This window comes from Phasianus colchicus, chromosome 1 (assembly GCF_987193195.1).
Source record: "Phasianus colchicus chromosome 1, bPhaCol1.hap1.1, whole genome shotgun sequence".
NCBI lineage: Eukaryota > Metazoa > Chordata > Aves > Galliformes > Phasianidae > Phasianus > Phasianus colchicus.
Genome location: NC_143436.1, coordinates 133,618,024 through 133,639,375, shown reverse-complemented (window position 1 = coordinate 133,639,375; position 21,352 = coordinate 133,618,024). Strand labels below are relative to the sequence as shown.

General features: G+C 37.2%; 1 protein-coding gene across 1 annotated transcript in view; it reads left to right on the top strand.

Annotated features, from left to right (window-relative positions):
* The window catches only part of MGAT4A (alpha-1,3-mannosyl-glycoprotein 4-beta-N-acetylglucosaminyltransferase A), a 77,967-nt gene extending 56,649 nt beyond the window's left edge, over positions 1 to 21,318 (top strand). The window contains exons 10-16 of the mRNA XM_031605236.2: positions 1,204 to 1,334; positions 1,968 to 2,075; positions 2,502 to 2,695; positions 12,645 to 12,723; positions 14,254 to 14,320; positions 15,574 to 15,686; positions 15,864 to 21,318. Of these exons, the coding sequence (XP_031461096.2) occupies positions 1,204 to 1,334; positions 1,968 to 2,075; positions 2,502 to 2,695; positions 12,645 to 12,723; positions 14,254 to 14,320; positions 15,574 to 15,686; positions 15,864 to 15,890 (719 nt within the window). The 3' untranslated portion in view covers positions 15,891 to 21,318. The remainder of the gene's footprint in view (positions 1 to 1,203; positions 1,335 to 1,967; positions 2,076 to 2,501; positions 2,696 to 12,644; positions 12,724 to 14,253; positions 14,321 to 15,573; positions 15,687 to 15,863) is intronic.
* Positions 21,319 to 21,352: the final 34 nt, after the last annotated feature.

The following is a 21,352-nucleotide window of genomic DNA, read 5'->3' as shown; positions in this document are numbered from 1 at the left end:
TTAAACTGGGGAGACATGGATTTGATGGATGGATAAAGAATTGGATGAGTAGTAGAACTCAGAATTGTGGTCAACAGCTCAACGTCCAGGTGCGGAACAGTGAGGAATGGTGTTCACCAGGGGTTTGTAGTGGGATTGTCACTCTTTAATATCTTTGTTCATTATATGGACAGTGGGATTGAGTGCACCTTCAGGTATGCTGATGACTCCAAGGTGCACGGTACAGCTGACATGCTGGAGGATAGGGACGCCATCCAGAATGACCTTGACTGGTTTGAGAGGTGGACCTGTGAAAACCCCATAAAGTTCAACAAGGCTGCATGCAAGGTCCTGCAGCTGCATCAGGGCAGTTGTAAACACAAATGCGGGTTGGGTAGAGAATGTATCGAGAGAAGGTCTTGGGAGTGCTGAGCATTGAGAAACTCAACATGGTTTGGCAATGTGCGCTTAGAGTCCAGAAGGCTGACTGTATCCTGGGTGGCATCAAAGGAAGAGTGGCCAGCAGGGAAAGGGAGGTGACGGGCCCACTGAGACCCCACTGGGAATACTTCCTCCAACTCTTGGGCCCCCCACACAAGATGGAAATGGAAATGTTGGATTGAGTCCTGAGGAGAACTATAAAGATGTTCAGAGGGCTGTAACACTTCTTCTATGAATATAGGCTGAGATAGTTGGTATTTTTTAGCCAGGAGAAAAGAAAGCTCCAGGGAGACTTTATGGTGAGCTTCCAGTACCTAAAGAGGGCCTACAGGAAAGCTGGAGAGGGGCTCTTTATCAGGAATTATAGTAACAGGATGAGGAGTAATGGCTTTAAACTAAAAGAGGGCAGATTTGGATTGGATATTAGGAGGAAATTCTTTACTATAAGAGTGGTGAGGTACTGAAAAAAGTTGCTGAGAAAAGCTGTGGATGCCCCTATCTTGGAAGTGCTCAAGGCTTTGTGGGATGGGACTCTGGGCACTTTGATGTAGTGAGAGGTGTCCCTGCTCATGGCAGGGGATTGGAACTAGTTGGCCTTTGAAGTCCTTTCCAACCCAAAGCATTCTGTGAGAAGTATGGAGCTTTTAATAACATCGAGATTTCAAATTGTTCATCACTAACATACCTTATCATGGCACAAACTTGCTTATTATATCAGTGATTTCAAGATACAATGCTGTCTTTATTATAACGTAATTCCAGTTATTCTTAATGTCATTGCAGGTAAAATGTTCCAGTCTCCAGATATCACTCTTATTGTAGAGTTCATATTTATGTTTTATAAGGAGAAACCAATTGACTGGCTTCTGGACCATATCCTCTGGGTGAAAGTGTGTAACCCTGAAAAAGATGCTGTGAGTTTCTTCTTATTGTGAAGCTTCTAAAATGTTTTAACGTTAGTGAATGTGCTGTTTCTGGTGAATTAAAGGCTAGCATACAGTTTATTGTGGTTACTGTGTGTCCTGAACGAATCTGTTTTCCTACTAAGATTTTAATCTCAAGTAAATCTTCAGAATCACATTTTTCAGAGGCATTATAATTGTTGTTTTGGATTCTGGAGGTGGATGCAGTAGTTGGTGAAAGAAAAATGTCCGATTAGTTTTTATATGTAACAGTCCTGAAATGAATTCATTTCTGTAACCCCCACATTGGCTCTGTAGAATACTACTACTTGGATAGCAGTCATAGAGAAGATTCCAAATGGTGATTAAATTTAGATTTTTGGTCCTTTATTCCTCAAGTAGGTTTCTTGCTGAAAGACTGAAGAAACAGGTTCTGTACAAAAATAGATGTAACTTTCTTCTTTACTGACTAGTATTATATTTGCACAGCAGTGTTGCTAGTTTTCTAGAATAAACTGGATAAATAGGTCTGGGTTTTTGTGAGTCTTTTTGATTCATGTAACATGACATACTTTCAGTAAAATCTCAGCAACTTTTTGTTGAATTTAACAATGTGGGTTTTTATCCCTTCTCCTCTTGCTTTAGAAACATTGTGATCGGCAGAAGTCAAACCTACGGATACGCTTCAGGCCTTCTCTCTTCCAGCATGTTGGCCTCCACTCCTCCCTGGCAGGAAAGATTCAGAAACTCACAGTTAGTAGCTATGCTTCTCCTTCCTTTCCAGAATAAGTTGATCTCATGAATTATTTTTTTTTAGCCTTTGAGGAAAAAAAGAGTGTTCTTGTTTAGTAATTTTTAATTATGTGTTATTCCAATTGGAATGAAACCTGGTATAAACTGGTTGCTATCAGGTATAAGAAATACCAATCTCAGCTTATTTTTATGAATATTTGCTAGTGGGAATATGTTTTCAATTTTTTATTTCTCTATTTATTACTTTTTCTTTATTTATTGCTTTAATGGCATGCTCCTCTTATTACCTAATACAAGATCTGAAATATCTGGAAATGAGTGATGTATTTATTTTTTCAATTTTTTTTCTCTAGGAGTTCATTTTAAGTGTAACCACTTGAGAAAAACATAATAAAACAGCATGATGTTTGTCTTTCTTTCAATTAGGATAAAGACTTCCTGAAACCGCTACTGCATAAAATCCACGTGAATCCACCTGCAGAGGTTTCCACATCTTTAAAAGTGTACCAGGGGCATACATTAGAAAAAACCTATGTAGGAGAAGACTTTTTCTGGGCTGTCACACCGGTTGCTGGGGATTATATTCTATTTAAATTTGACAAGCCTGTCAATGTAGAAAGGTTAGTAGTTATTTGGTTTTGGTCTCATATCTAAGGCTGTATGCTTGCCAAGAATGCTTGATAATAGAACTGGGGGCTGTTGTAATGAACTAAAGTGAAATCATCCTGGTTTATTTGCAGTTTAGGTGAAACTGGTCATGAGCAACTTTTCCTTCCATGCCTTTATTGCTTTAAATGTTATTTTCCTCTTTATTTCTTCTTTTAATTTTACCTGGAGCCTTTTTGATAAATGCAATTCAAGACCAGTGCTTCTATGGCAGCTCATAAGGGAATCCAGAGAAGCCAATTTGGTTCTATTTGTGCTTGGTTGGTCTGCTTCTAATTACAATTTCAACTGTGCAGCACGGTGTGTGGTACAGTATGTTGTGCCCTGCAGCTTCAGCCTCAGTCCATTGATTGTCCAGACCTGAAGTCTTGCTGGAGCATATGGTGTCCTTTTACCTGAAGTTTGGGAACTTTAAAGGTTATTATTTTTTTTTTAGATTTGGCCTTAGGGCTTGAAAAAGAGTTAAAAGTCAAACTTGACCTATGTAATTAATTTTAAAAATAGCCTTGAAATGAAAGTATCTGTGATTTGTTAGAGAGCTAGAGGTGACTTTATCTACTAGAGTTTTTAGTCTTCCTTTACTTTTGCTGAGACTTTTTTGCTGCTTTGTTATTTACTGTCCTACCAACATAGTAATCTAAGACTTAAAAATTAAATTGCTTATTCAGTGTCCAAGCATTGCTACTTTAGTGGATTCCTTTCACTTTTCTTCACATACCTTATATGCTTTTTTGAGGTCAGCACCTCTAGTAAGGTAGAGCAAAGTTTCTTTGGATGATTTGTCTGGATGCTTTTCTTGTGAAGGAGCTCTTTTTGCAGTCCTGAACTGAATCCAGTTAGTCAACTTCTGCACATTGCTACGTAATCAAAGACTAAGTGAGGATCAGTAGTTTCCTTGTTCTGTGTTGTTTCAAGCTGGTCTGACCTATGAAACTCAAGTTTGTTGTGCAAGATGTCAAATTACTCTTTCAGTTGATCGGTGTGCTTTAAAAGATTTTCCTGGATAGCTTTCTAAGATGTATGTGTTGAGGGGTTTGACTGCCATACCTTCTTGGATTAAAAGCACATTTTTTTTCATCCTATGCCAATAGTATAAAAATGACACATTTTCCAAATGAAATGAATGAATTCATTGATTCCTTTTTGATCAAATCTTCTTCTTCAAGGTTATAAAGTGATCGTTGTCGAATTTGTTTTTATTTTCTGAATTATTTATTTTTTATTAAGAATTATATGCATCTATTTTATAAATAGGGTAACTGTAGCAAGTAAATGTTGATCTTGGGTGGAACGTTGTTGTCTCATTAGGGTGAGTCAAGTATGTAATGACAATTCCGTTAGCAGCAGGACAAGTTTTAAACTGGAAGAGAGTAGATTTACACTAGATATTGGGAAGGAATTCTTTACTATGAGGATGGTGAGACATTGAACAGGTTGCCCAGCAAGACTGTGGGTGCCCCCTCCCTGGAAGCATTCAAGGCCAGGCTGGATGGGGCTTTGAGCAACCTGATCTAGAGGGAGGTGTTCCTGCCTATAGCAGGGGGGTTGAAACTAGATGGTCTTAAAGGTCCTTTCCAAACCATTCTATGATTTTGTAAATTGTTGCTAGCAAGTGTAGTAGGCCATCCCTGTGGTTCAAAAATCAGCAAGCTCAGGTGTGAAGAAAATATGCATTTGGTGTGAATTACCTTAATGGTGAAGGAATTGGGGTAAAAGTAAACGCTGATGATCTCTGCAAAAGATGGGAAAACAGTTTTCATTATTGTGCTCTTAACATTTGTAAATAGGGCTAAGACTATTAGAAACAGTCTTAGCAGTAGAGGATTATATGACTATTTTATTTATTTTACTATTTTTACTTACTGATGAAAGTAATTTTAGTTTAGATGAAGTGTCTTGAATCCAGTTGCTTCCTCAAAGGAAGTTCACAACTTAGAATGATTTTATATTTTCAGACTTAAAAAACTAGATTTAGTATCATTTGAACTACCATTTTAGGCCATTTTGGTAGTTATTCATTTGTGTTTCTTTGCCACAGGGTCGTAAAAAATACAGTATTTTGCCTTCCTGCAGTCAGTAGCTGATCAGGGCTACAGACACTGTCATTTCAAATTGTTGAGGACTTGGTTTTGTTTGCCTACTTAAATTCCTCAGTAGCAGATTTTTGTAGATGAAGGTTGGGCAAAGAAATTGTGCTTCCTGATATTTCAGTGATGCTTTTTTGAGGCAGCCAAATGTAAATCTGTGACGAGTGGGTTGAAAGACATAAAAAGGGAAAGTGGACTGCACATCAGGAAAACTTGCCTGCTGGGAAGATAGATCCACAGCAATCAAGAGTAGAAGATGTGCTTTTGAAAGCTATCTTGTGTTTGTGAAGGGACACAGCAGATGCTGTTTGTGTTTTAAAGTAGTAGAATAGCTCTTTGAATTTGCATGAATCGTTGTCTGCCAGGTGGTTTGAGGTGTAACTGCTTAATAACTCCAGTAATAAATCCATGATAAACAAGCTTCTTAATGGAAATATTGACCACAACTGGCAGAATGAATGGCAAGTCTGTTACAGCACTGACAAAGTAGTAACTTGTTCCTAGAGTTTATTTTTCCATGCCAAACCTGTTTTGCAGAACTGAATTGAAATTTTGTGTTGAGTGTAGCAGTTCTGTAATTAGCTCTCATCAAGCCTTTAAATACTTCATTTTTGAGACCTGAGAATATTGTCAGAGATAACAGAGGCAAGGATTTCTTTGTAATCTCAAGTGAGATCTCAACTCATGTAGTGGAGCAGAAAAGAGCATTTGTGGCTGTTTTGTGTTAAACCTAGATGGCTTATCCCTGCTGAATGCTGAAAGTCAGACATTGATTGTTCTAAACCACACCTGAAGAAGAAGAGGAGTGTATAAATTGAAACTGTCTAACATTCATTTTAGTAGCAGCTCTTATACTGAATCTTTTCAGTCATTTCCAAGTGAGATTTCCAGCCAAAACACTGAAGTCCCTTGATAGTAAGCTAAATTCTCATTCTTATTTTTGCAGTAACACAAAGATGCATACTGCTGTTACAATAACACATCCTTGAGACTGAAAGTAGATCCACTGACTTTCTTACTAAGGAACAAATTGTTCACCACTGCAGGAGGCTTATATTTTTCAAATGGATGGACTACTTTCTGAATGCTCAAAACAGCCTACATTGTAAAGACAAGAAATACTGAATTTCGTTTCCTTTAGGTCATTAGATAATTATGAAAATTCACTTTGCTATTTCATTATATACTGTTGTTGCAGGCTCACTTAGTTGTTAAAGCTGACAGTCGTATTTAAGTTACATTATGATATTCACATTACTACTATTTGAATTTACGTTGAACACTAGCATTAATTCTGGTTACTATAAATAACTATAAATATTACTTTTCTTTGCCAGTTACCCTGTTTCCTTAGAGAGGTTAGTGATGAGTATTGAGCCCAAGGAGCTCATTGTGAAGAGCTTTGGACACTGGAACTTGTTCTTTGAAAACACCAACACCAAGAAAGCCCTTGGAACTATGTAACCTATGGACATTTTGTTTAGATCATCCTTTCTATATGAGTGCTTAGCAGCCTTCAAAAGGATTAGCAGAACTTGTGTTTTCTTGGGTTTTGTGTGTAGATCTCTTTTGTTTTTATACTCCTCTGCTTTTAACTCCAGGTGCCTCATAGCTGTGTCCTTGTTTTTAACAAGTTATTGGGTAGCCCTCAAAACGTGCCATTGATGGTTAATAAAGTGGTTTTATGAGGTGGACCTTGCTGTCTGGCATTTCATCTTTAAGCTAGAATCTTAATACTTGGACAAATCTGCTTGTAGATTACATTTGATACTACTTTGTATTCTGATGTTGGCATAACCACTTGAGGTGCAATATTTGAGAATAACCATCCAATTTTCTCTGCTGTTGACCCTGGGATCTCAGGGAAGGTACACGTAATGTTCACCTTGTGAGTATGTTCTATGCATTAAGCCTACCTATGTGGTAGCTTCTCATAACATATATATCTTGCATCAATGGGAATGATGTATTTGATTGTTTAAACTTGAAACTTATTGTATTGTGTATTGTCTGGTAGCTGATAACCAAACATATGAATTTTTTGCTTTGAAATTATTGTGACAGTGCTGAACATTACCTAGTTAAAAAGTGATGGCTGCTATCCTGCTATTAAGCCCACTTCGTTATAGTGAAAAAGCAGTGCAGTTTTTAAAGCTGTTCATTGTAGAAGCAAGCTCCCTTTCAGCATGGTGCAATACATCCTGCCTTTCCTGTGCACTTCTAGCTGACATAACACATGCACACAGCTGCACAGCGTACAGTTTATAAATAATCTGTATTCTAAACGTTCAGTTATAGAATAGGTTATTAAAATGTAACATATTACCATTTTATTCAGCTTTAATTCTGATATCAGTTGGTAGGAAATATTTGGAAGTCTCATAAATGTATTAAAATTTTAGTGCTTTGGTGCATTTCAATTGGGCTAATGTTTTCAATGTGGGAGGGTGGGAAAGAAAAAAAAAAAAGGAATTGAGGACTTGGTTTCTGTGTTTATATAAGCTTCTGTACTAATGAGTAGAACATCCTCAAATGGATACACTGACAGCAGGGACTTGGCAGGCAGGCTCCCAGCCACTGATGCCGGTTGCTCCGAGCATGGAACTATGCCTGAAATGATGAGGCAAGTGCTTCATCTGAAAAGAAAAGAAAGCATGGATCAAAGACAGAAGAAAAGAGCTGCCTGAGCCAAGGACATGCTGCTTCCTCCTTAATGGCACTAATGCTCCAGATTTGTGTATTTGGCAGTGCTTCTGGGTTTACTGTTCTCGGTCAGAAATATTAAGAGGCTTAATGCAGTTGCCTGAATGTTAGGTGTCTAATGTGATATCCTAAATTATTTAATTTGATTTCCCGAGGGTCTTAAGTATCTGATATGTCATAATTGCATCCAGAATCTTGTGAGGTTGTCCACACCCAAGTGCATCTCAAGTGTTAGTAAATGCCAGTGTTTAAGAAAACTAACTGGAGCGTTTCTGGAGAAGTGTGCGTGAGTGTGTGTGTCTGTATGAGGCCTGCTATGAAAGTCATGCCTCCTATGTTCTGATGTTGGCTCATGATGTCAGAGGCAGATGTTGGTGGGATGGCAGTAAAGGTTGAACCTTCCCACCAATATCCCATTACATGTTGTTGCTGTGTGACAGATGGCAGCAGAGAGGCGGTCTGACACAATGGTGTCTGACATGAAAGTACGGATGGAGAAAGGCTTTTGCAAAGGAATGGGTAAGTGACCTAAAGGATAGAAAAGAAAACTGAACGTGAGAAATGAAAAAGAAGTTATTAATCTTTCTTTTATATTTTATACGAGAAAAGCATGGAAAGTAATGCACAGTTAATGCATGTTTCCAGTAACAGTGAAAATAACATTTCCTAATAAGGGTTCTGGGAAAGTGACAGAGTGGGTTAGATTAGATTTCTTTTACCCTATTTGCATCCGGAGATCAAAAAGACAGGATGGATTTGGTGGATAATAACTCTTGCAGAGGTGACAGTATTTGTGGAGAGCCCAAACCTTGCTGACTGACTGTTACTTTCATAGAAATTCATGTTGTGCAGAATTAATAACTGGCACGTTCCCTGGTGCTGGTGTACAGTTCGTGCAAATGTGGAAGGAAACAGTTCCTCTCTGCCTTCCTCTCTCTCTTTCTTTCTGTGAAAATGGAATATACAAAGGTATATCAAATTGCTAAACAGAGACACGGGGAAGCACAGAGAAAAAGATTTGATTCCTGTTATTTACAGAAGACAAAGGCCTACATTCATAAATAGATTCCTAGAATATTTGTGTTGAGCATCAAGTGAGATGTGTCTGTTTTCTTCAAAACAAAAAATGCATTGGCAGTGGCTGTGAATTTTGAATTTTTAAGATTTTTCTTGTATTATTTCCTTTCATAATGCTGCTATTTACTGATAAGCTTGTAGTGTCCTGATCTATGCTCTCTTTGTAATGGCTTAACAAAACAGAAGATGCATAGAGTTGCATGTTGTATTTTACAAAAATGGGAATGCCAATGATTCTTGTTTTTAATAAGAGACAGTAAGACAGACTTCTGAGTGCCTGAAACAATTCTGGAAATTTAGACTCAGTTCTCTGAGTCTCAGCGTATGGGAAAGAAAATAGAGACATCCACTCCATAAGCAAAATACAAAGAGAGTAAAGAGTTGAAGTTAGCTTAGCACAGGTGAAAGCATCAGTACTTAAAGATGGAAAAGTGTTAACTTTTCCAAAGTGTTCAAAGAAAACTGAAAGTAAACGTATGTAGATTAATAGCATTTGATGTTAATGCACATAGAAATTAATAAACACATTGATAAATACATTTCAGGAGGTTGCTACAAAAATGGGAATCTTTTAGGCTCTCACTACTAGGGAAGTTCTAAATTGGAGCATTATATGTATATATATATATGTATATATGTATTTAAATATTTTGTCAGTTTAGTGCACTGGCAAGCTAATGGTATCTTGTTAGTGTGTTGACAAGTGTTCTGCCCTTCATCCTGTTTAGCTAGGGTGTGTATGAGCACTGGTTTCAGCTCAGTGGTTTTATTTTGATTTTGTTCCTCTGGTTGACATATTATATCTAGTTCTGTGGGCTGAAGTCAAATCCTCGGCTTCAATATTCAGGTCACTCAATGTGAAGACTGAAATTTTCTTTGCAATTTTGACTTTGTTCCACTTTGTTTTTTTAATTTTCAGTGCTCTTTAAATTGTTTTATGTATTTTATTTTATGCAGTGTGAGATGCTAATGTCTAGCATCTTCTTCTACTCTCTTATTATATGGAGATTAAGAACAGAATGTGAGAGCTCTAGTTCATTCATACATATAGTAACTCCTGGCAGACGGGAGGTTGTCTGTGCTTTTGGATACGTGCAGTAGCTTGCTTTTATGCGAGCTATTATGTTTGACCTCAGCCTCTTCAAATTAAAGAGAGCCTGACAGTGAAAAAGGTTCTCTGAAGTTGAGATACATCGGTATTTCTGGTCTAGTATTAAATGTGGAGGTTGGTGGCCTTGCATGTGGCAGAGGGCTTGGAGATGCGTGATCCTTGAGGTCCCTTCCAACCCTGGCCATTCTGTGATTTCGTTTACTAGTTGTGAGTCAGAGTTGCCTTTTCCTGATGATTTCCATCAAGAATGTCCAAGTTGCCCACCTGTGTTTTGGAATTAAAGCAGGCTGTGAAGTAATGTTCTACAAGGCAACTGTGGTGTTTTATAACTTCAGGTTAATATGCATTTGCTGGGATTATTATACTTAACAGGCCTGTGGCTTTCAGAATTCTAATTTGAAAGAATGGTTCAGAAGGCGTTATGTTTGAGTAGCAAATAGACAAAAATGTTTTTGATTCCATCCTAGGGAAAAATATCAGTTAAACAAAGTGGAGAAAAAAAAGGCGCATGGTTTTTAGTATTTCCCAGGGCTGTCACCTATAAATCCCAGGACAGATGTCAGAATGACTTAACCAAAAGCACAGCAACTTCGGTGGCTTTCTGTCTCTGTCTCCAGAAAAACATTTCATAGCCTGAAAGCCTTGAAAGCTTGTGATTTATCAGTGTGTCAAGGAGACGAGCTTCATAAAAGAACAGCTAACTGAGGCTGCTTTTAGGAGCTGTAGAACAGCCGCTCATTTGTAAATTAAATGTTATTTCAGAGTGAATTTTCTAATTCATAAACTGTATTTCTAAGCAGATTGATTATAGATATGAGCTGTGTTATGTGCATTCATGCTTCTATTTTTCGTATCTGTGCAACTGCTGTCAGAGTAGGTGTTATCTGACAAGCGTTCAGGCAGGGCTCAGATATAAAAATATCCCTTCTGTTCTAAACATAATCTTAAATAAGATGTGACATACGCATATGTTATATGTATGTGCATATGATAGACAGATATAGAAAACAGACTGAAAAAAAGTGGGCTTGATTACAGAGAAATAGTTTTCATTACTTCCCATAATGGTTTCAGCATCCTGCCAGCTTTTGAGCTTGATGCCCTTCTGGCCTGGTAAGTTCTGGGGCTGGGGGAGAAACCCCACCTGAGTTTCAGAAGTCAGCACTGTAGGAGAAATGGCTGCTGTGGCAGTAGGGCTGTTCTTGAAACAAAACAGAACCCAACCACTGCCTCCCCCAACACGGACCACCCCCACGGTGTTGTTTTCCACTGGGAGCACACGATCACAATTGCACACAAGTACATGCAGTGTTGGAGCTGACCGGATCCAGTTGTCTTGCAGTTCTGCTGAAATCAGTGCAGTGGGGATCAGTGTAGCTATCTGAAATCTGAATGTATGATTTTGACTCTGCTGAGCCTTGATAAATGCTACATGCCTCTGTGTGTTTGTGTGTTTTTAAATTAATTCCTATTAGCTTATTACCACAGACATTTCTAATTCAGGGTCAAAGGACTCTGTTCTACTTCTTGACTTGTAGCTATGGAGTATGGATTAATGGCAAGTATTTACCTAGCTTCAGACATACTGGATAAAGACAATCTGGAATTGACATCTGCAATTATGTCTTAATAAATTGCAAGTGGAGCTAATGTTTGTAATTTTAATCAAGTGATAATTTCTGAACTAATTTTGTCCCTGGCTGGTGATGTGTTTAATGTGGAAGGTAGTGCTTAATGTTTATTTCTCTAGTTTCCAATTGAAGGAAGGTTTGAAATGTGTTGATAGATTTTTTTACATATTCATTTGAATGTATTAACAGTAAATTAGGTTTGTTAAAAGTGTCTTTTGAGTAGGTGTAATATACAAGCAGTTTTCAGACAGTAATCTGAACAAACACCTCTGTGGTCCTAGAAAAAAATAAGAATGAGCAACTTTTCAAGCGTTGATACCACCTAGTGGTAATAAATATTGTTACTTATTTACATGTGTATGTCTATTTGGTATCAAGAGGCATGAACTTTGTGTTTATATATAAAGAGAAATTAAAGCTTGTCTTTTGTAACTGACTATCTGCAGGTGTGTAGTATTGCAAAAACTGTTGGGGAGGGGGTAGTTAGAATTCTAAGACTTGCACTTCGCTATTTAAAAATATTAGGGAAGGTTTGGGTACAGTTTAAAATTTGTTCTTTTGCATTACAAAAAATCATTCATTACTCATTTGAATGAGGTTAATGGGGACTTTCTACAGGTATGTAATATAATAATCCTTTGTACATTTAAAAATAAACAACACCACAACACACGATTTTGTTAACAAAGAAAGAAAATATATATATAATCTGTCTCTGGAATAGAAGTTTGAATTCAGATATCATTAGTGTATTGGCTGGGAGTTCCTGGCAGAGTCGTTAATGAGGCTGTGCAAAGAACCAGAGCAGAGGTCAGGTCTCAGGGAAAACTAATCTGGCAAGAGAGTCCATGCAGATACGTTTCCTGACCGGGTTCAGAATAGATCTGCAGAGTTCATTCTGGTGGCACAAGAATGGGCTGACTTGGCCAGACGTGGGAAGCAAAGGAGAGAGGTTGGAAGTGATGCCAGCGCATGCCTGGCAGTAGTAGTTACAGTGTTGGCTGCTTTGTGTAATGCAATGTGTGGAGACCAGATCTAGGGATCTTCCTAGTAAAACGTTACCCAGCTGCTCTTTAACAAATGCAAAAATTTTAGCTAGCCCTTTCAATTACAGTAGTATGTGAAACCATCTTTCACTTTTTCAATCATCACTTGATGTAGGTCTAGTGTAAAATTTGTGTTTATTATTATAACTCAGATAAAGTGTTTAGTAATACGTAAGGTGGTAACATAGCTATTGATTGATTGATGATTGATATATGTAGACTGTCTTATGTTTCCTTTTTATTTATAGGTACTTATTCCACAGTGGCAATCCAGAGCATCCAGGAGATATACTTCTAAACACAACCGTGGAAGTTTTGCCTTTTCAGGTATGAACACGTTGATTTGTTTCTCCTTCATTATAGGATAAAAGCAAAGCCTCGTAATTATATTGACTTCCCTTTTTTAACAGAGCAAGATAGACAAGATGGTTTCTTTTCTAACTGTAGGCTTTTGATACTTGTACTTTTTTCAAGATTGGCTCTATTCACAGAAAATTATTGGAACTATGCAGATATTCCTTCAGAACGCAGCCTGCTACAAGTATTGATGGTGATTTGGAGGTGAACAACTTCATTTTCTTCCAATTCACTGTTACTATTTAAAACAAAAAATAACCAAATAATCTGCCCTTTCCTGTGTATTTTGGAAAAGGGGAAAGCTAAATCAGTCTCCTTTTTGACCTAGATAAGGAAAAAAAAACAACTTGGTTCAGGAATTGACATGTATCCAGACCTTACCACAAATCCTTACATATTTTTCAGTATCTGGATTCCCAGACTAAATCTGTGTCTTTCTCTTGATGATCTAATTTTTTCTGCCATAAATCAGTCTGAATTTTATTTCAGGGGAGCACTATACTGTCTAAAATATATTCTAGCTTGAAGCCAGACGATACAGGCTCTTTTTCTTCAGTTGGATATTACACCTAATCATTTATATCACAAAACTCTGGGAATGATTTAGGATATGACTTCAAACAAATTTGTTTTATATGGTTAATATAATTTATAATTTATATTAAAATAGAAAAGTATGCCTGTCTTCTCCCATACAACTGATGCAGGTTTCTTGAAATCTATAAGTGCCATATTCCAAATTAAAAAAAAGAAAAACAATAATAAGTAAATGATCATGGAGGGATTGCATAGTGCCAAAAACTAGACTGGATTGATCTGGGACTTGAGGGGGGGGAAAACAAATAGTAGATGGACTTAATGTCCTGTGTATTGTGCCTGTCAAGAAATTGTAACTGCTTCCTAGGAAATTCTTATAATGGGTCTTTTAGTATTGGGTTGTGTGATTCTGGTTGTAATTTTCAGGCTGTTTTTGAAGCTCTGGTCTACAGTTTTATTTTTCTGTGCTTACGAAAGAAGCTTATTGGTATCCACCCTTTTCAGTAAGGCAGTGATAATTGAAATGCTTCCCTTGCTGGTCTGAAGGCTTTCCATTTTATCCAAATTCTTATATATAAAAAAAAAAAAAAGAGCTGTAAGTTTAATTTGGCCTGAAAGAAACCTCTGGCTCAACCATAGGAAAACAAGGCAAGATTTTGCTTTTGCTTTTCTTTTTCTTTCTCCTGTCTGCTATGTATTTTGTTCATGTGGCAGTTGACATATCAGTTAAGTGGGGCACTTAGAATACTTCCTTCTTCTACTTTGAAGCCAAATGCAGTTCTATTCTGGAGTACTTATTTTGCATTGGCTTACCAAAGGCTATAAATAAGTATTCTGTACTGGTTTATAATTTATTTAAAGAAGCTGGATGCTGGATATATAACAAGTGTGTACAAATTTGGCCTTCCTTGGCAATGTTATATGTGAAAAATAAATAAACTTATCTGTGCTTTGTTATTGTAGAATGAAGAATTGGTATTAAGCAAAGAAACCAAAGACAAACGCTTAGAAGATGGTTACTTCAGAATAGGTATGCCACAGACAGCAATGCTTTTTTCTTACTCATATAGAATGCCATGTGTTTTGTTACTACTACAACCAATAAGACACTTTAAAACCAAACCTATATCTGGGTTTTGTTCTTCATTTTGGATGTGTGACCTTCTAGACTTTAGTTAACATTGCTTCCAATGTATATTCTTTGAGATTGATGTACTAAACAAAGGCCTGTTATGACTGCTAACTGTAGTGCAGCCATGCCCAACTTCTCTGCCAGAATACATCGACTTACATTACCATTGAAGCATCTCCAGGTTGCTTAAGATCATCTCTCATGTCCTGTGGCTACACGAGTTTCTCCCAGTGAGCTGTTGTCTTGAGTGCCTGTCAACAGGGGCTGAGGTTTGAACCAACCCTACAGTCAGACAATCAGCCCTTTTGTCATGGGATGAATTGGCATTTCTGTAACCAAATGTCTGCTGGGGAAAGGGGCAGGAAATGGGAGGATACCTGTTGTCAAGAAAGAGAAATGTTACTTGTGGATCAGGTTTGGATACTTTTCGATCCAACTGTTTTTTTACTGTGTTTGATATAGGCTGGGTTTCCCAATTATAATGAAAGAAATTTATTTTTTTTCATCTTAATTTCATCTTAATCTAAATGAATTACAGTTGATGAACTTACATTTCAAGTGTAAATTTCTAACGGGGCTTTTAATCTGGATTCTTATTAATTGTAATATATTTAAGGATCCTTTAAATAGCAGTACATTAAGCATGAATGTGCTCAATGCTCTTTCACACGTAATCTGGGGACTTCATATTTAGGTCCACGGTATTACATGAAAATCTGTACTAAAATCCCCTATGATCTTCAGGATGCTCATAGTGCAGACAGTTCTGAAGTTCTGATTCTTTAGTATAATCCTGTTCAGGTCTGGCTTTTCTGATGACATCTCCTATCTTGATTGCTGCTATAGTGTCAGCAAATTGATACCAAAGACATTGGCTGTATTCTATTTTGAGAAATCATAGAATCATAGAATGGCTTGGGTTGGAAGAGACCTTAAGGGTCATCAATATCCAACCCCCTTACCATAGGCAGGGCCGCCAACCTCCATATCTAATACTAGACCATGATACTAATGATTCCAGTCAGCCCTGCATTCAGCAGCACCCGGTATCAGCTGTGAATTGTGATACTGTAGATGCATTTTTTTGGACACAGAGTCTGTGCTTTGTTGACTAGAAGTTAATTGAGGGTATGCTTTCACTTCTGTTGCAGGGAAGTTTGAAAACGGCGTAGCTGAAGGAATGGTTGACCCCAGCCTAAACCCTATTTCATCATTCCGGCTTTCAGTAATACAAAATTCAGCAGTCTGGGCAATTCTGAATGAGGTGAGAGATGGTATAATCTTCTAAAAATAAAAACTGCAAATGTGAGATTTCTTCATTCCTTCAGTGTGTTTGAAACTCAAAATTTTGGCTAGCACTGAAAACATTTCTTTCCTATTACTGAGAGAACTGCAATCTCCTTAAAATGTAATGGGTTTTTTTTCTGCTTTTCTGTTTCAGATTCATATTAAAAAGATGACAAACTGATCATTGAAATCCCCATTAGAGGGATAAGAAGGAATCCTTGAAAACTTTTCCTATGAAATCTGACATCCTTAACGAGTCACAAATTGAAAATACTGAGCATGCACCTTATTCCAAATTTTTCATTTTCACTTGAACTCTACCTCTCGTGAAATCTACTGTAGATGAGAAGATTGTATTTACCCCTTCTTATCTGATCCATCCAGAAACTGATGCTCCACACTGATAACGTTCGTCTGAGGCCTCAGTTGCCCTCCACTTCAACATGACTTTACCATCTTACAGTTGCAGAACCCTACTACGCTTAATCTGTACTATTTTGATAGTATAGTAATATAGAGAAGTTGTACATATTGTTACATTCCTGAAAGAAGAAAAATATATAATTATTGTTAAATATGTTTTATGAAGGGGGTACTTTCGGAGTTTCATTTATTTTCTATAACAAGAACCCTCTTTTATAGATTGTCAGGGATATATATTAAAAATGTTAGGGATGTTTAATTTATTAAAATAATTTGAAAAGTACATATTTTTATGCAGTAAAATTTTAAATTGATATAGTTTTTCTTATGAATTCTCTAGTTTAAGTTATCTTTCTACATTTTTCTTTGCAGAAGCAAACATAAATTAATACCATATTTCAAATATACTGCCATGTTACAAAAACAACTAGTTTAAGTTTCTAAATTATGTAGTTTTGTACACAGAATTTGAATTGTGTTCAGAGGCATTTAACAGAGTTCTAAAGAGGATTCTTCTTTGGAACAATGAAATTCCACTATGTACAGTTTGTAGCCACATGAAGAGCATGTTGAAATGTCTTATTTCATATTATGTACTAAATCTGCAGTGATTTTAGATACAATAATCCATTGCATTTTAGAAGAGTTTTTCAATTCCAAACTGTTCTTTATATAAAAAAAGGAAAAAAAGGAAAAAAAAACAACAAAACTTTTTAGGCATTTCCTAGCCTGGACAAATTCATTTTCTGTACTAAAAAAAGTATTCCCCAGCTTTGCTTTTGGAATGACAGAGGTTAACTTCTTTCAAAAGTAACTAGATACACTTGATCTACAGAGATCTTTTAAGGAGTCACTGCAGTGTTTCTTTTAGATACATCACAGTGAGTAGTTCTGGTTTATTTATATTTTCTTCCATTGTTTAAAAATAAGGCTTTGGGTTGACTCCTTTAGTGATCAATGTAATAACTTGCTCTGATTAAAATGAGAAGTGAATTGGGCCCCTAATAAGGAGTTAGTTAGTGCTCTGCATTTTTGTTGCAAAGGAAGCAACAGTGATCTTAAATTAGAAACTCTGTCAGGAAAAGGGGTTTGGATTAAATCCAGAATGGAATTGTTGCAGTACTAATGCTGCCACTGTTCTTAAGAGTCCTTCAGCCTAAGTGAAAGTGCTTCCATGACACAGATGTGGGAAGATTTAAGTTACCTGGTCAGAGATGGTCAGGAAGAAGAAACAGGGTTTCCTCTCCAGTAGGAATGAAGTGCCTGATTGATGCTGGAGGGAGGCCTCTCCTTGGCCTGGGGATTCTCAGCCATGCTGTGAAGCAGCCTCTTGGAACGGACGTCTCCAAAGCTGGTGCAGTTTTCCTTATGAGGAGGAGCTCCCTGATCCCCAGCAACTCTGTGGTCTGGGCACAGACATGCAAAGCCTGCTGCAGGGTCTGTAATCTAGGGTGAAGATCTTGGGTTCATGTCTCTAGCAGGAAAGTTCTAATGGGTTTGGCCTCTTTTTCGTGACCTACTCACAAGGAGCAGGAGCCTAGACCTGACTTCAGCACTGCAAGATAAGAGCTATTACCACTGGGATACAGTCAACTTGTCTTTTCTTCTGCCTCCTTGGCCAAATGTGTTGTAGCTTAGGCAGAGCAGCAATACTCAAGTTGATAAGCAGAACTACTTCTACAGACCAGTCATTTTGTTTTAGCTATATTGTCTGAAGGCGCAGGGAAGATATGATTTGTACACAGAAGCCCTGTGTAGATGGACAGGTTGAAGTAGAAAAAATAAGAAACCTATCAGGCAAACCCTGTTTGCTTTTTTTTTCTGATTATATCAGCTGCTGTAAATAAAAGTGAGGAAGGTTGGCTCAAAATTCTACCTGAATCTAGCCTGTTGTGCTGCCATATTCCAATCTGTTGTATGCACAATATCATTCCATCAAAGTATTAGCCTGCAGTGGCTTTTTATCACACATTAACTAGCACAGGTCTAAGGAAGTAGGTTTTCTTCTCAGCTGTGTCTGTGAATGAATGATGGAGTCAAGGTAGGCTTTAGCTACTTCCTATGGTTTTGATTGCAGAAATACATAAAGTACCATAGTTTCTTAAAATAAGTTGTTTTGTTGATCATGACCTTTATCTTTTTCCATCAGTTCCTAAGTTCATTGGTTCCATTTATTGATGATGTGCTTACTCTCAAAACAGCACTGTTTCTAATGTTTCACAGTTGTTAAGATGAATCGTTGATAACAGATGTAATTAGATAAATCCCTTACAACATTCACTACCAAACTGGGGGGTTTACCAGTACATTTAGTTCTCGAGAACATCAAGATGACATTTGTCAAAAGCAACAAATTAACTAGTGCTTGATAAAGCATAGAGGTTTTGGTTTTGTTTCTTCTTAAAGATGGTTGCATTCTTATTGCATTGTGTCAGCAGGAGTTGGGCTCCCTGAACGCTTATGATCTTCTTCAGCTTATATATTTTTGCAATAATTGTGCCACAATTGTAAATTCAGATCTATCAGGAAGTTCTGCAAAATTGCTTGGAAATTATCTCTACAGAGCTGTTTTGGACTTTCAGACTTCCAAATTCTAATCCTCAAGTCAGTCTAATGAAGTGCAAGTCTCCTTCCTGGAATTACTGCTGAAATAAGAATGCTTTGGCTGCTTGATTCAACAGTCACTGCCTCAGTTACTCTGGGTATGTTCCAGATGGGCCGTGTATCTTACATGTGTCATAAGTTAAATTATTACCACAAGAGTTCCTCTCAGCATCTTAAACCAATTACCTGATTTGGATAAAATTGCTTTCCTACATTTAACTAACATCTTTTTTTTTTATCCTGTAGGTCAGTGAATCTTATGGTAATCAAATAATGACAAGTGTTTCAAAATAAACCTAAGATCCTATTAGCTGCTTCAGAAAAGATGACTTGAACCCAAAGTCATTAACAGAAAAAATCATTTTTTTGGTTGAATTATTCTTAGTGTCATGTATTGGATGCCAAGCAGAGCAGCTGATCATAGCACCGGCTCTTTGGAGCTGATCATGGTTGCTCTGGAGCAAGGAAATATAAAACTCTCAGTATAATCTTGCCGTGCACGATTAGTGGGTAGTCCTACTGAAAACAAAGTAATGTGAACAGAGTATAATCCCATTAGCACTTTTTTAATATACGTTTTTCTAAAATACTGTTTAAGTCTTTGTGCTTTTGTAGGCATCCTAACAATTTGTTGGTAGTGATAGAAAATATTCCTAAAGGCACGTTGATTCTTCCTTAACTGAAACAAGGTTTAGGAAAGTTAACTATCAGACTTATGGGCCAGTGGAAGGCTGCACTCTTCTGTCACACGTTCTAACTCTTCTGAAAGAAACTATTTTAAAGTATCTTGAGTCAGTCAAGAGCAAAGCAAGTTACACTTGGCCCATACAGTATAAATCATTCCTTGAATGGGCTGGAGTGTGGTTGGTATTTGGCAAAATCAAATGACAATGTAACATTTTTCCTTTTTTTTTTTTTTTTTTTAATAGGTATCACTTCAATAATGGGTTTTTTTGTTGTTGTTGGAAATGCTTGCTGCAAATGAAGTATTGTAGTAATTTGTAGGTTGCTTCCAACTTGGCAGAATATTGTTTTAATTTCATGGAAAAGAAAAATCCGATTTTTCAAACCTTGTCCCTCTGAAATACATCAACCTTGAGTTTTATATTTGTCCTTACAAGGAGGGATGTGTTCTGAACAAGTGAAGGCAAGAAGCTGTAGTAGAAGAAAGAAAAAGCCCTATGCTTTCTATCTTTACGGTTAGCAGTGTAATGCTGAATGGCTTTTAAGCAGCTGGTGTTTTCAGGCCAGCATCAATTACTGCTTTAAAACACACCCCATACAGACATAATGAATTATTCTTTGAGTGTTTTAGTTCTTAAGGGTTTTGCTGATTTCTGCTGTGAACAGTGAGCAGCTACAACTTCAAGTAGCTTAATTGTGAGAACTATGAAGCCTTGTTTTGAGGGGATGAACTCTGAAGGCAAGGTACACAGGCCCCAAGTCCTCCATTGATTTCAATGGCGTTGTACCAGAGGGCGCTAAATATGAAGAATTTTCAGTGTTAAACTTAAGTGGTGCTAGGATTCCTTTTAGGGAATGTAGTACAGTAAGGCCATAGCTGCCTGCAGGACGGGAGCTCGTTAGCCAGGGCAGACTGGAATCTTAGCCTTCCTTGTGTCAGCGGTTCAGTGCTTTCCTTGTTAAAAGGGGAACGTTGCTCAGTGACTGCTGAGGGGGGAACACAATTCTCTTCAAGCCTTAACAGTGGCTGAAACACACAGTACTGTAAGATGCACTGCCAGCATATTTGGTATTTTAAGATAAGATATAGTTTTTCCTTAGAGATCAAATTCTAGTGTTGAAATACAAAGTCTTACTGTATGCAGTTTACTCTTGCATTGTTTTTGAAACTGAATCCTAGTGCTCACGTTTCATATTGAACACAGTCTTAGGGAAGTCATCATCTTCATTTTCCAGAAGGTGTTGTTTGTGATGGTCAGTTTATAACTCCTGCCTTGTGGACTTCACAGCTGTAGGCAATGCCATAAGCCTGTGTGGCCAAATTAACTCGTACTTTCCTTCCACTTTCATTAACATCCCACTTGTAATAGTGGATGTAATAATACCCATTGGACTTCTCTAGATTAGATTAAAAAACTTGCTGCTATATTTGGAAACCTGGTATGGGGTCATGGTAATCGTGCCTTGCATCAATGTTACTTCTGTGTGCCAGCATTGTCCGTGTATATTTGAAATAGTCATTACAATAAAATGATCTAAAGTTCTTTCATAAAAGGAGAGGACAGTTCTCCACCTGGAGCCAGATGTTGCTTTACCACTGCAACAGTATTAACACTTCTACTTTCATGCAGTCCCAAGGCAAGGTATTCCAATATTATTCTTATATAAAACTGCTCTTTGGTGTCACTTAAAACCCATGTAATGTAGAGCTTATGCCAGTATGTGCAAAATAGCTGCAGTAAGAGTTATGCTACATAGACTTGTTGCAGTTAAACTTAAGTTACAGATGTACAATTGTTTGTAGGAATGTACTGCAAAAGTATTTGAACAAAACTGCTAACATGTTTACTGGTGTAAATATTTTAATAAAAAAAGACACTTCAAACTTTTTTTTACACAATTATCTACAATAAAGAGAAATTTACAACCATT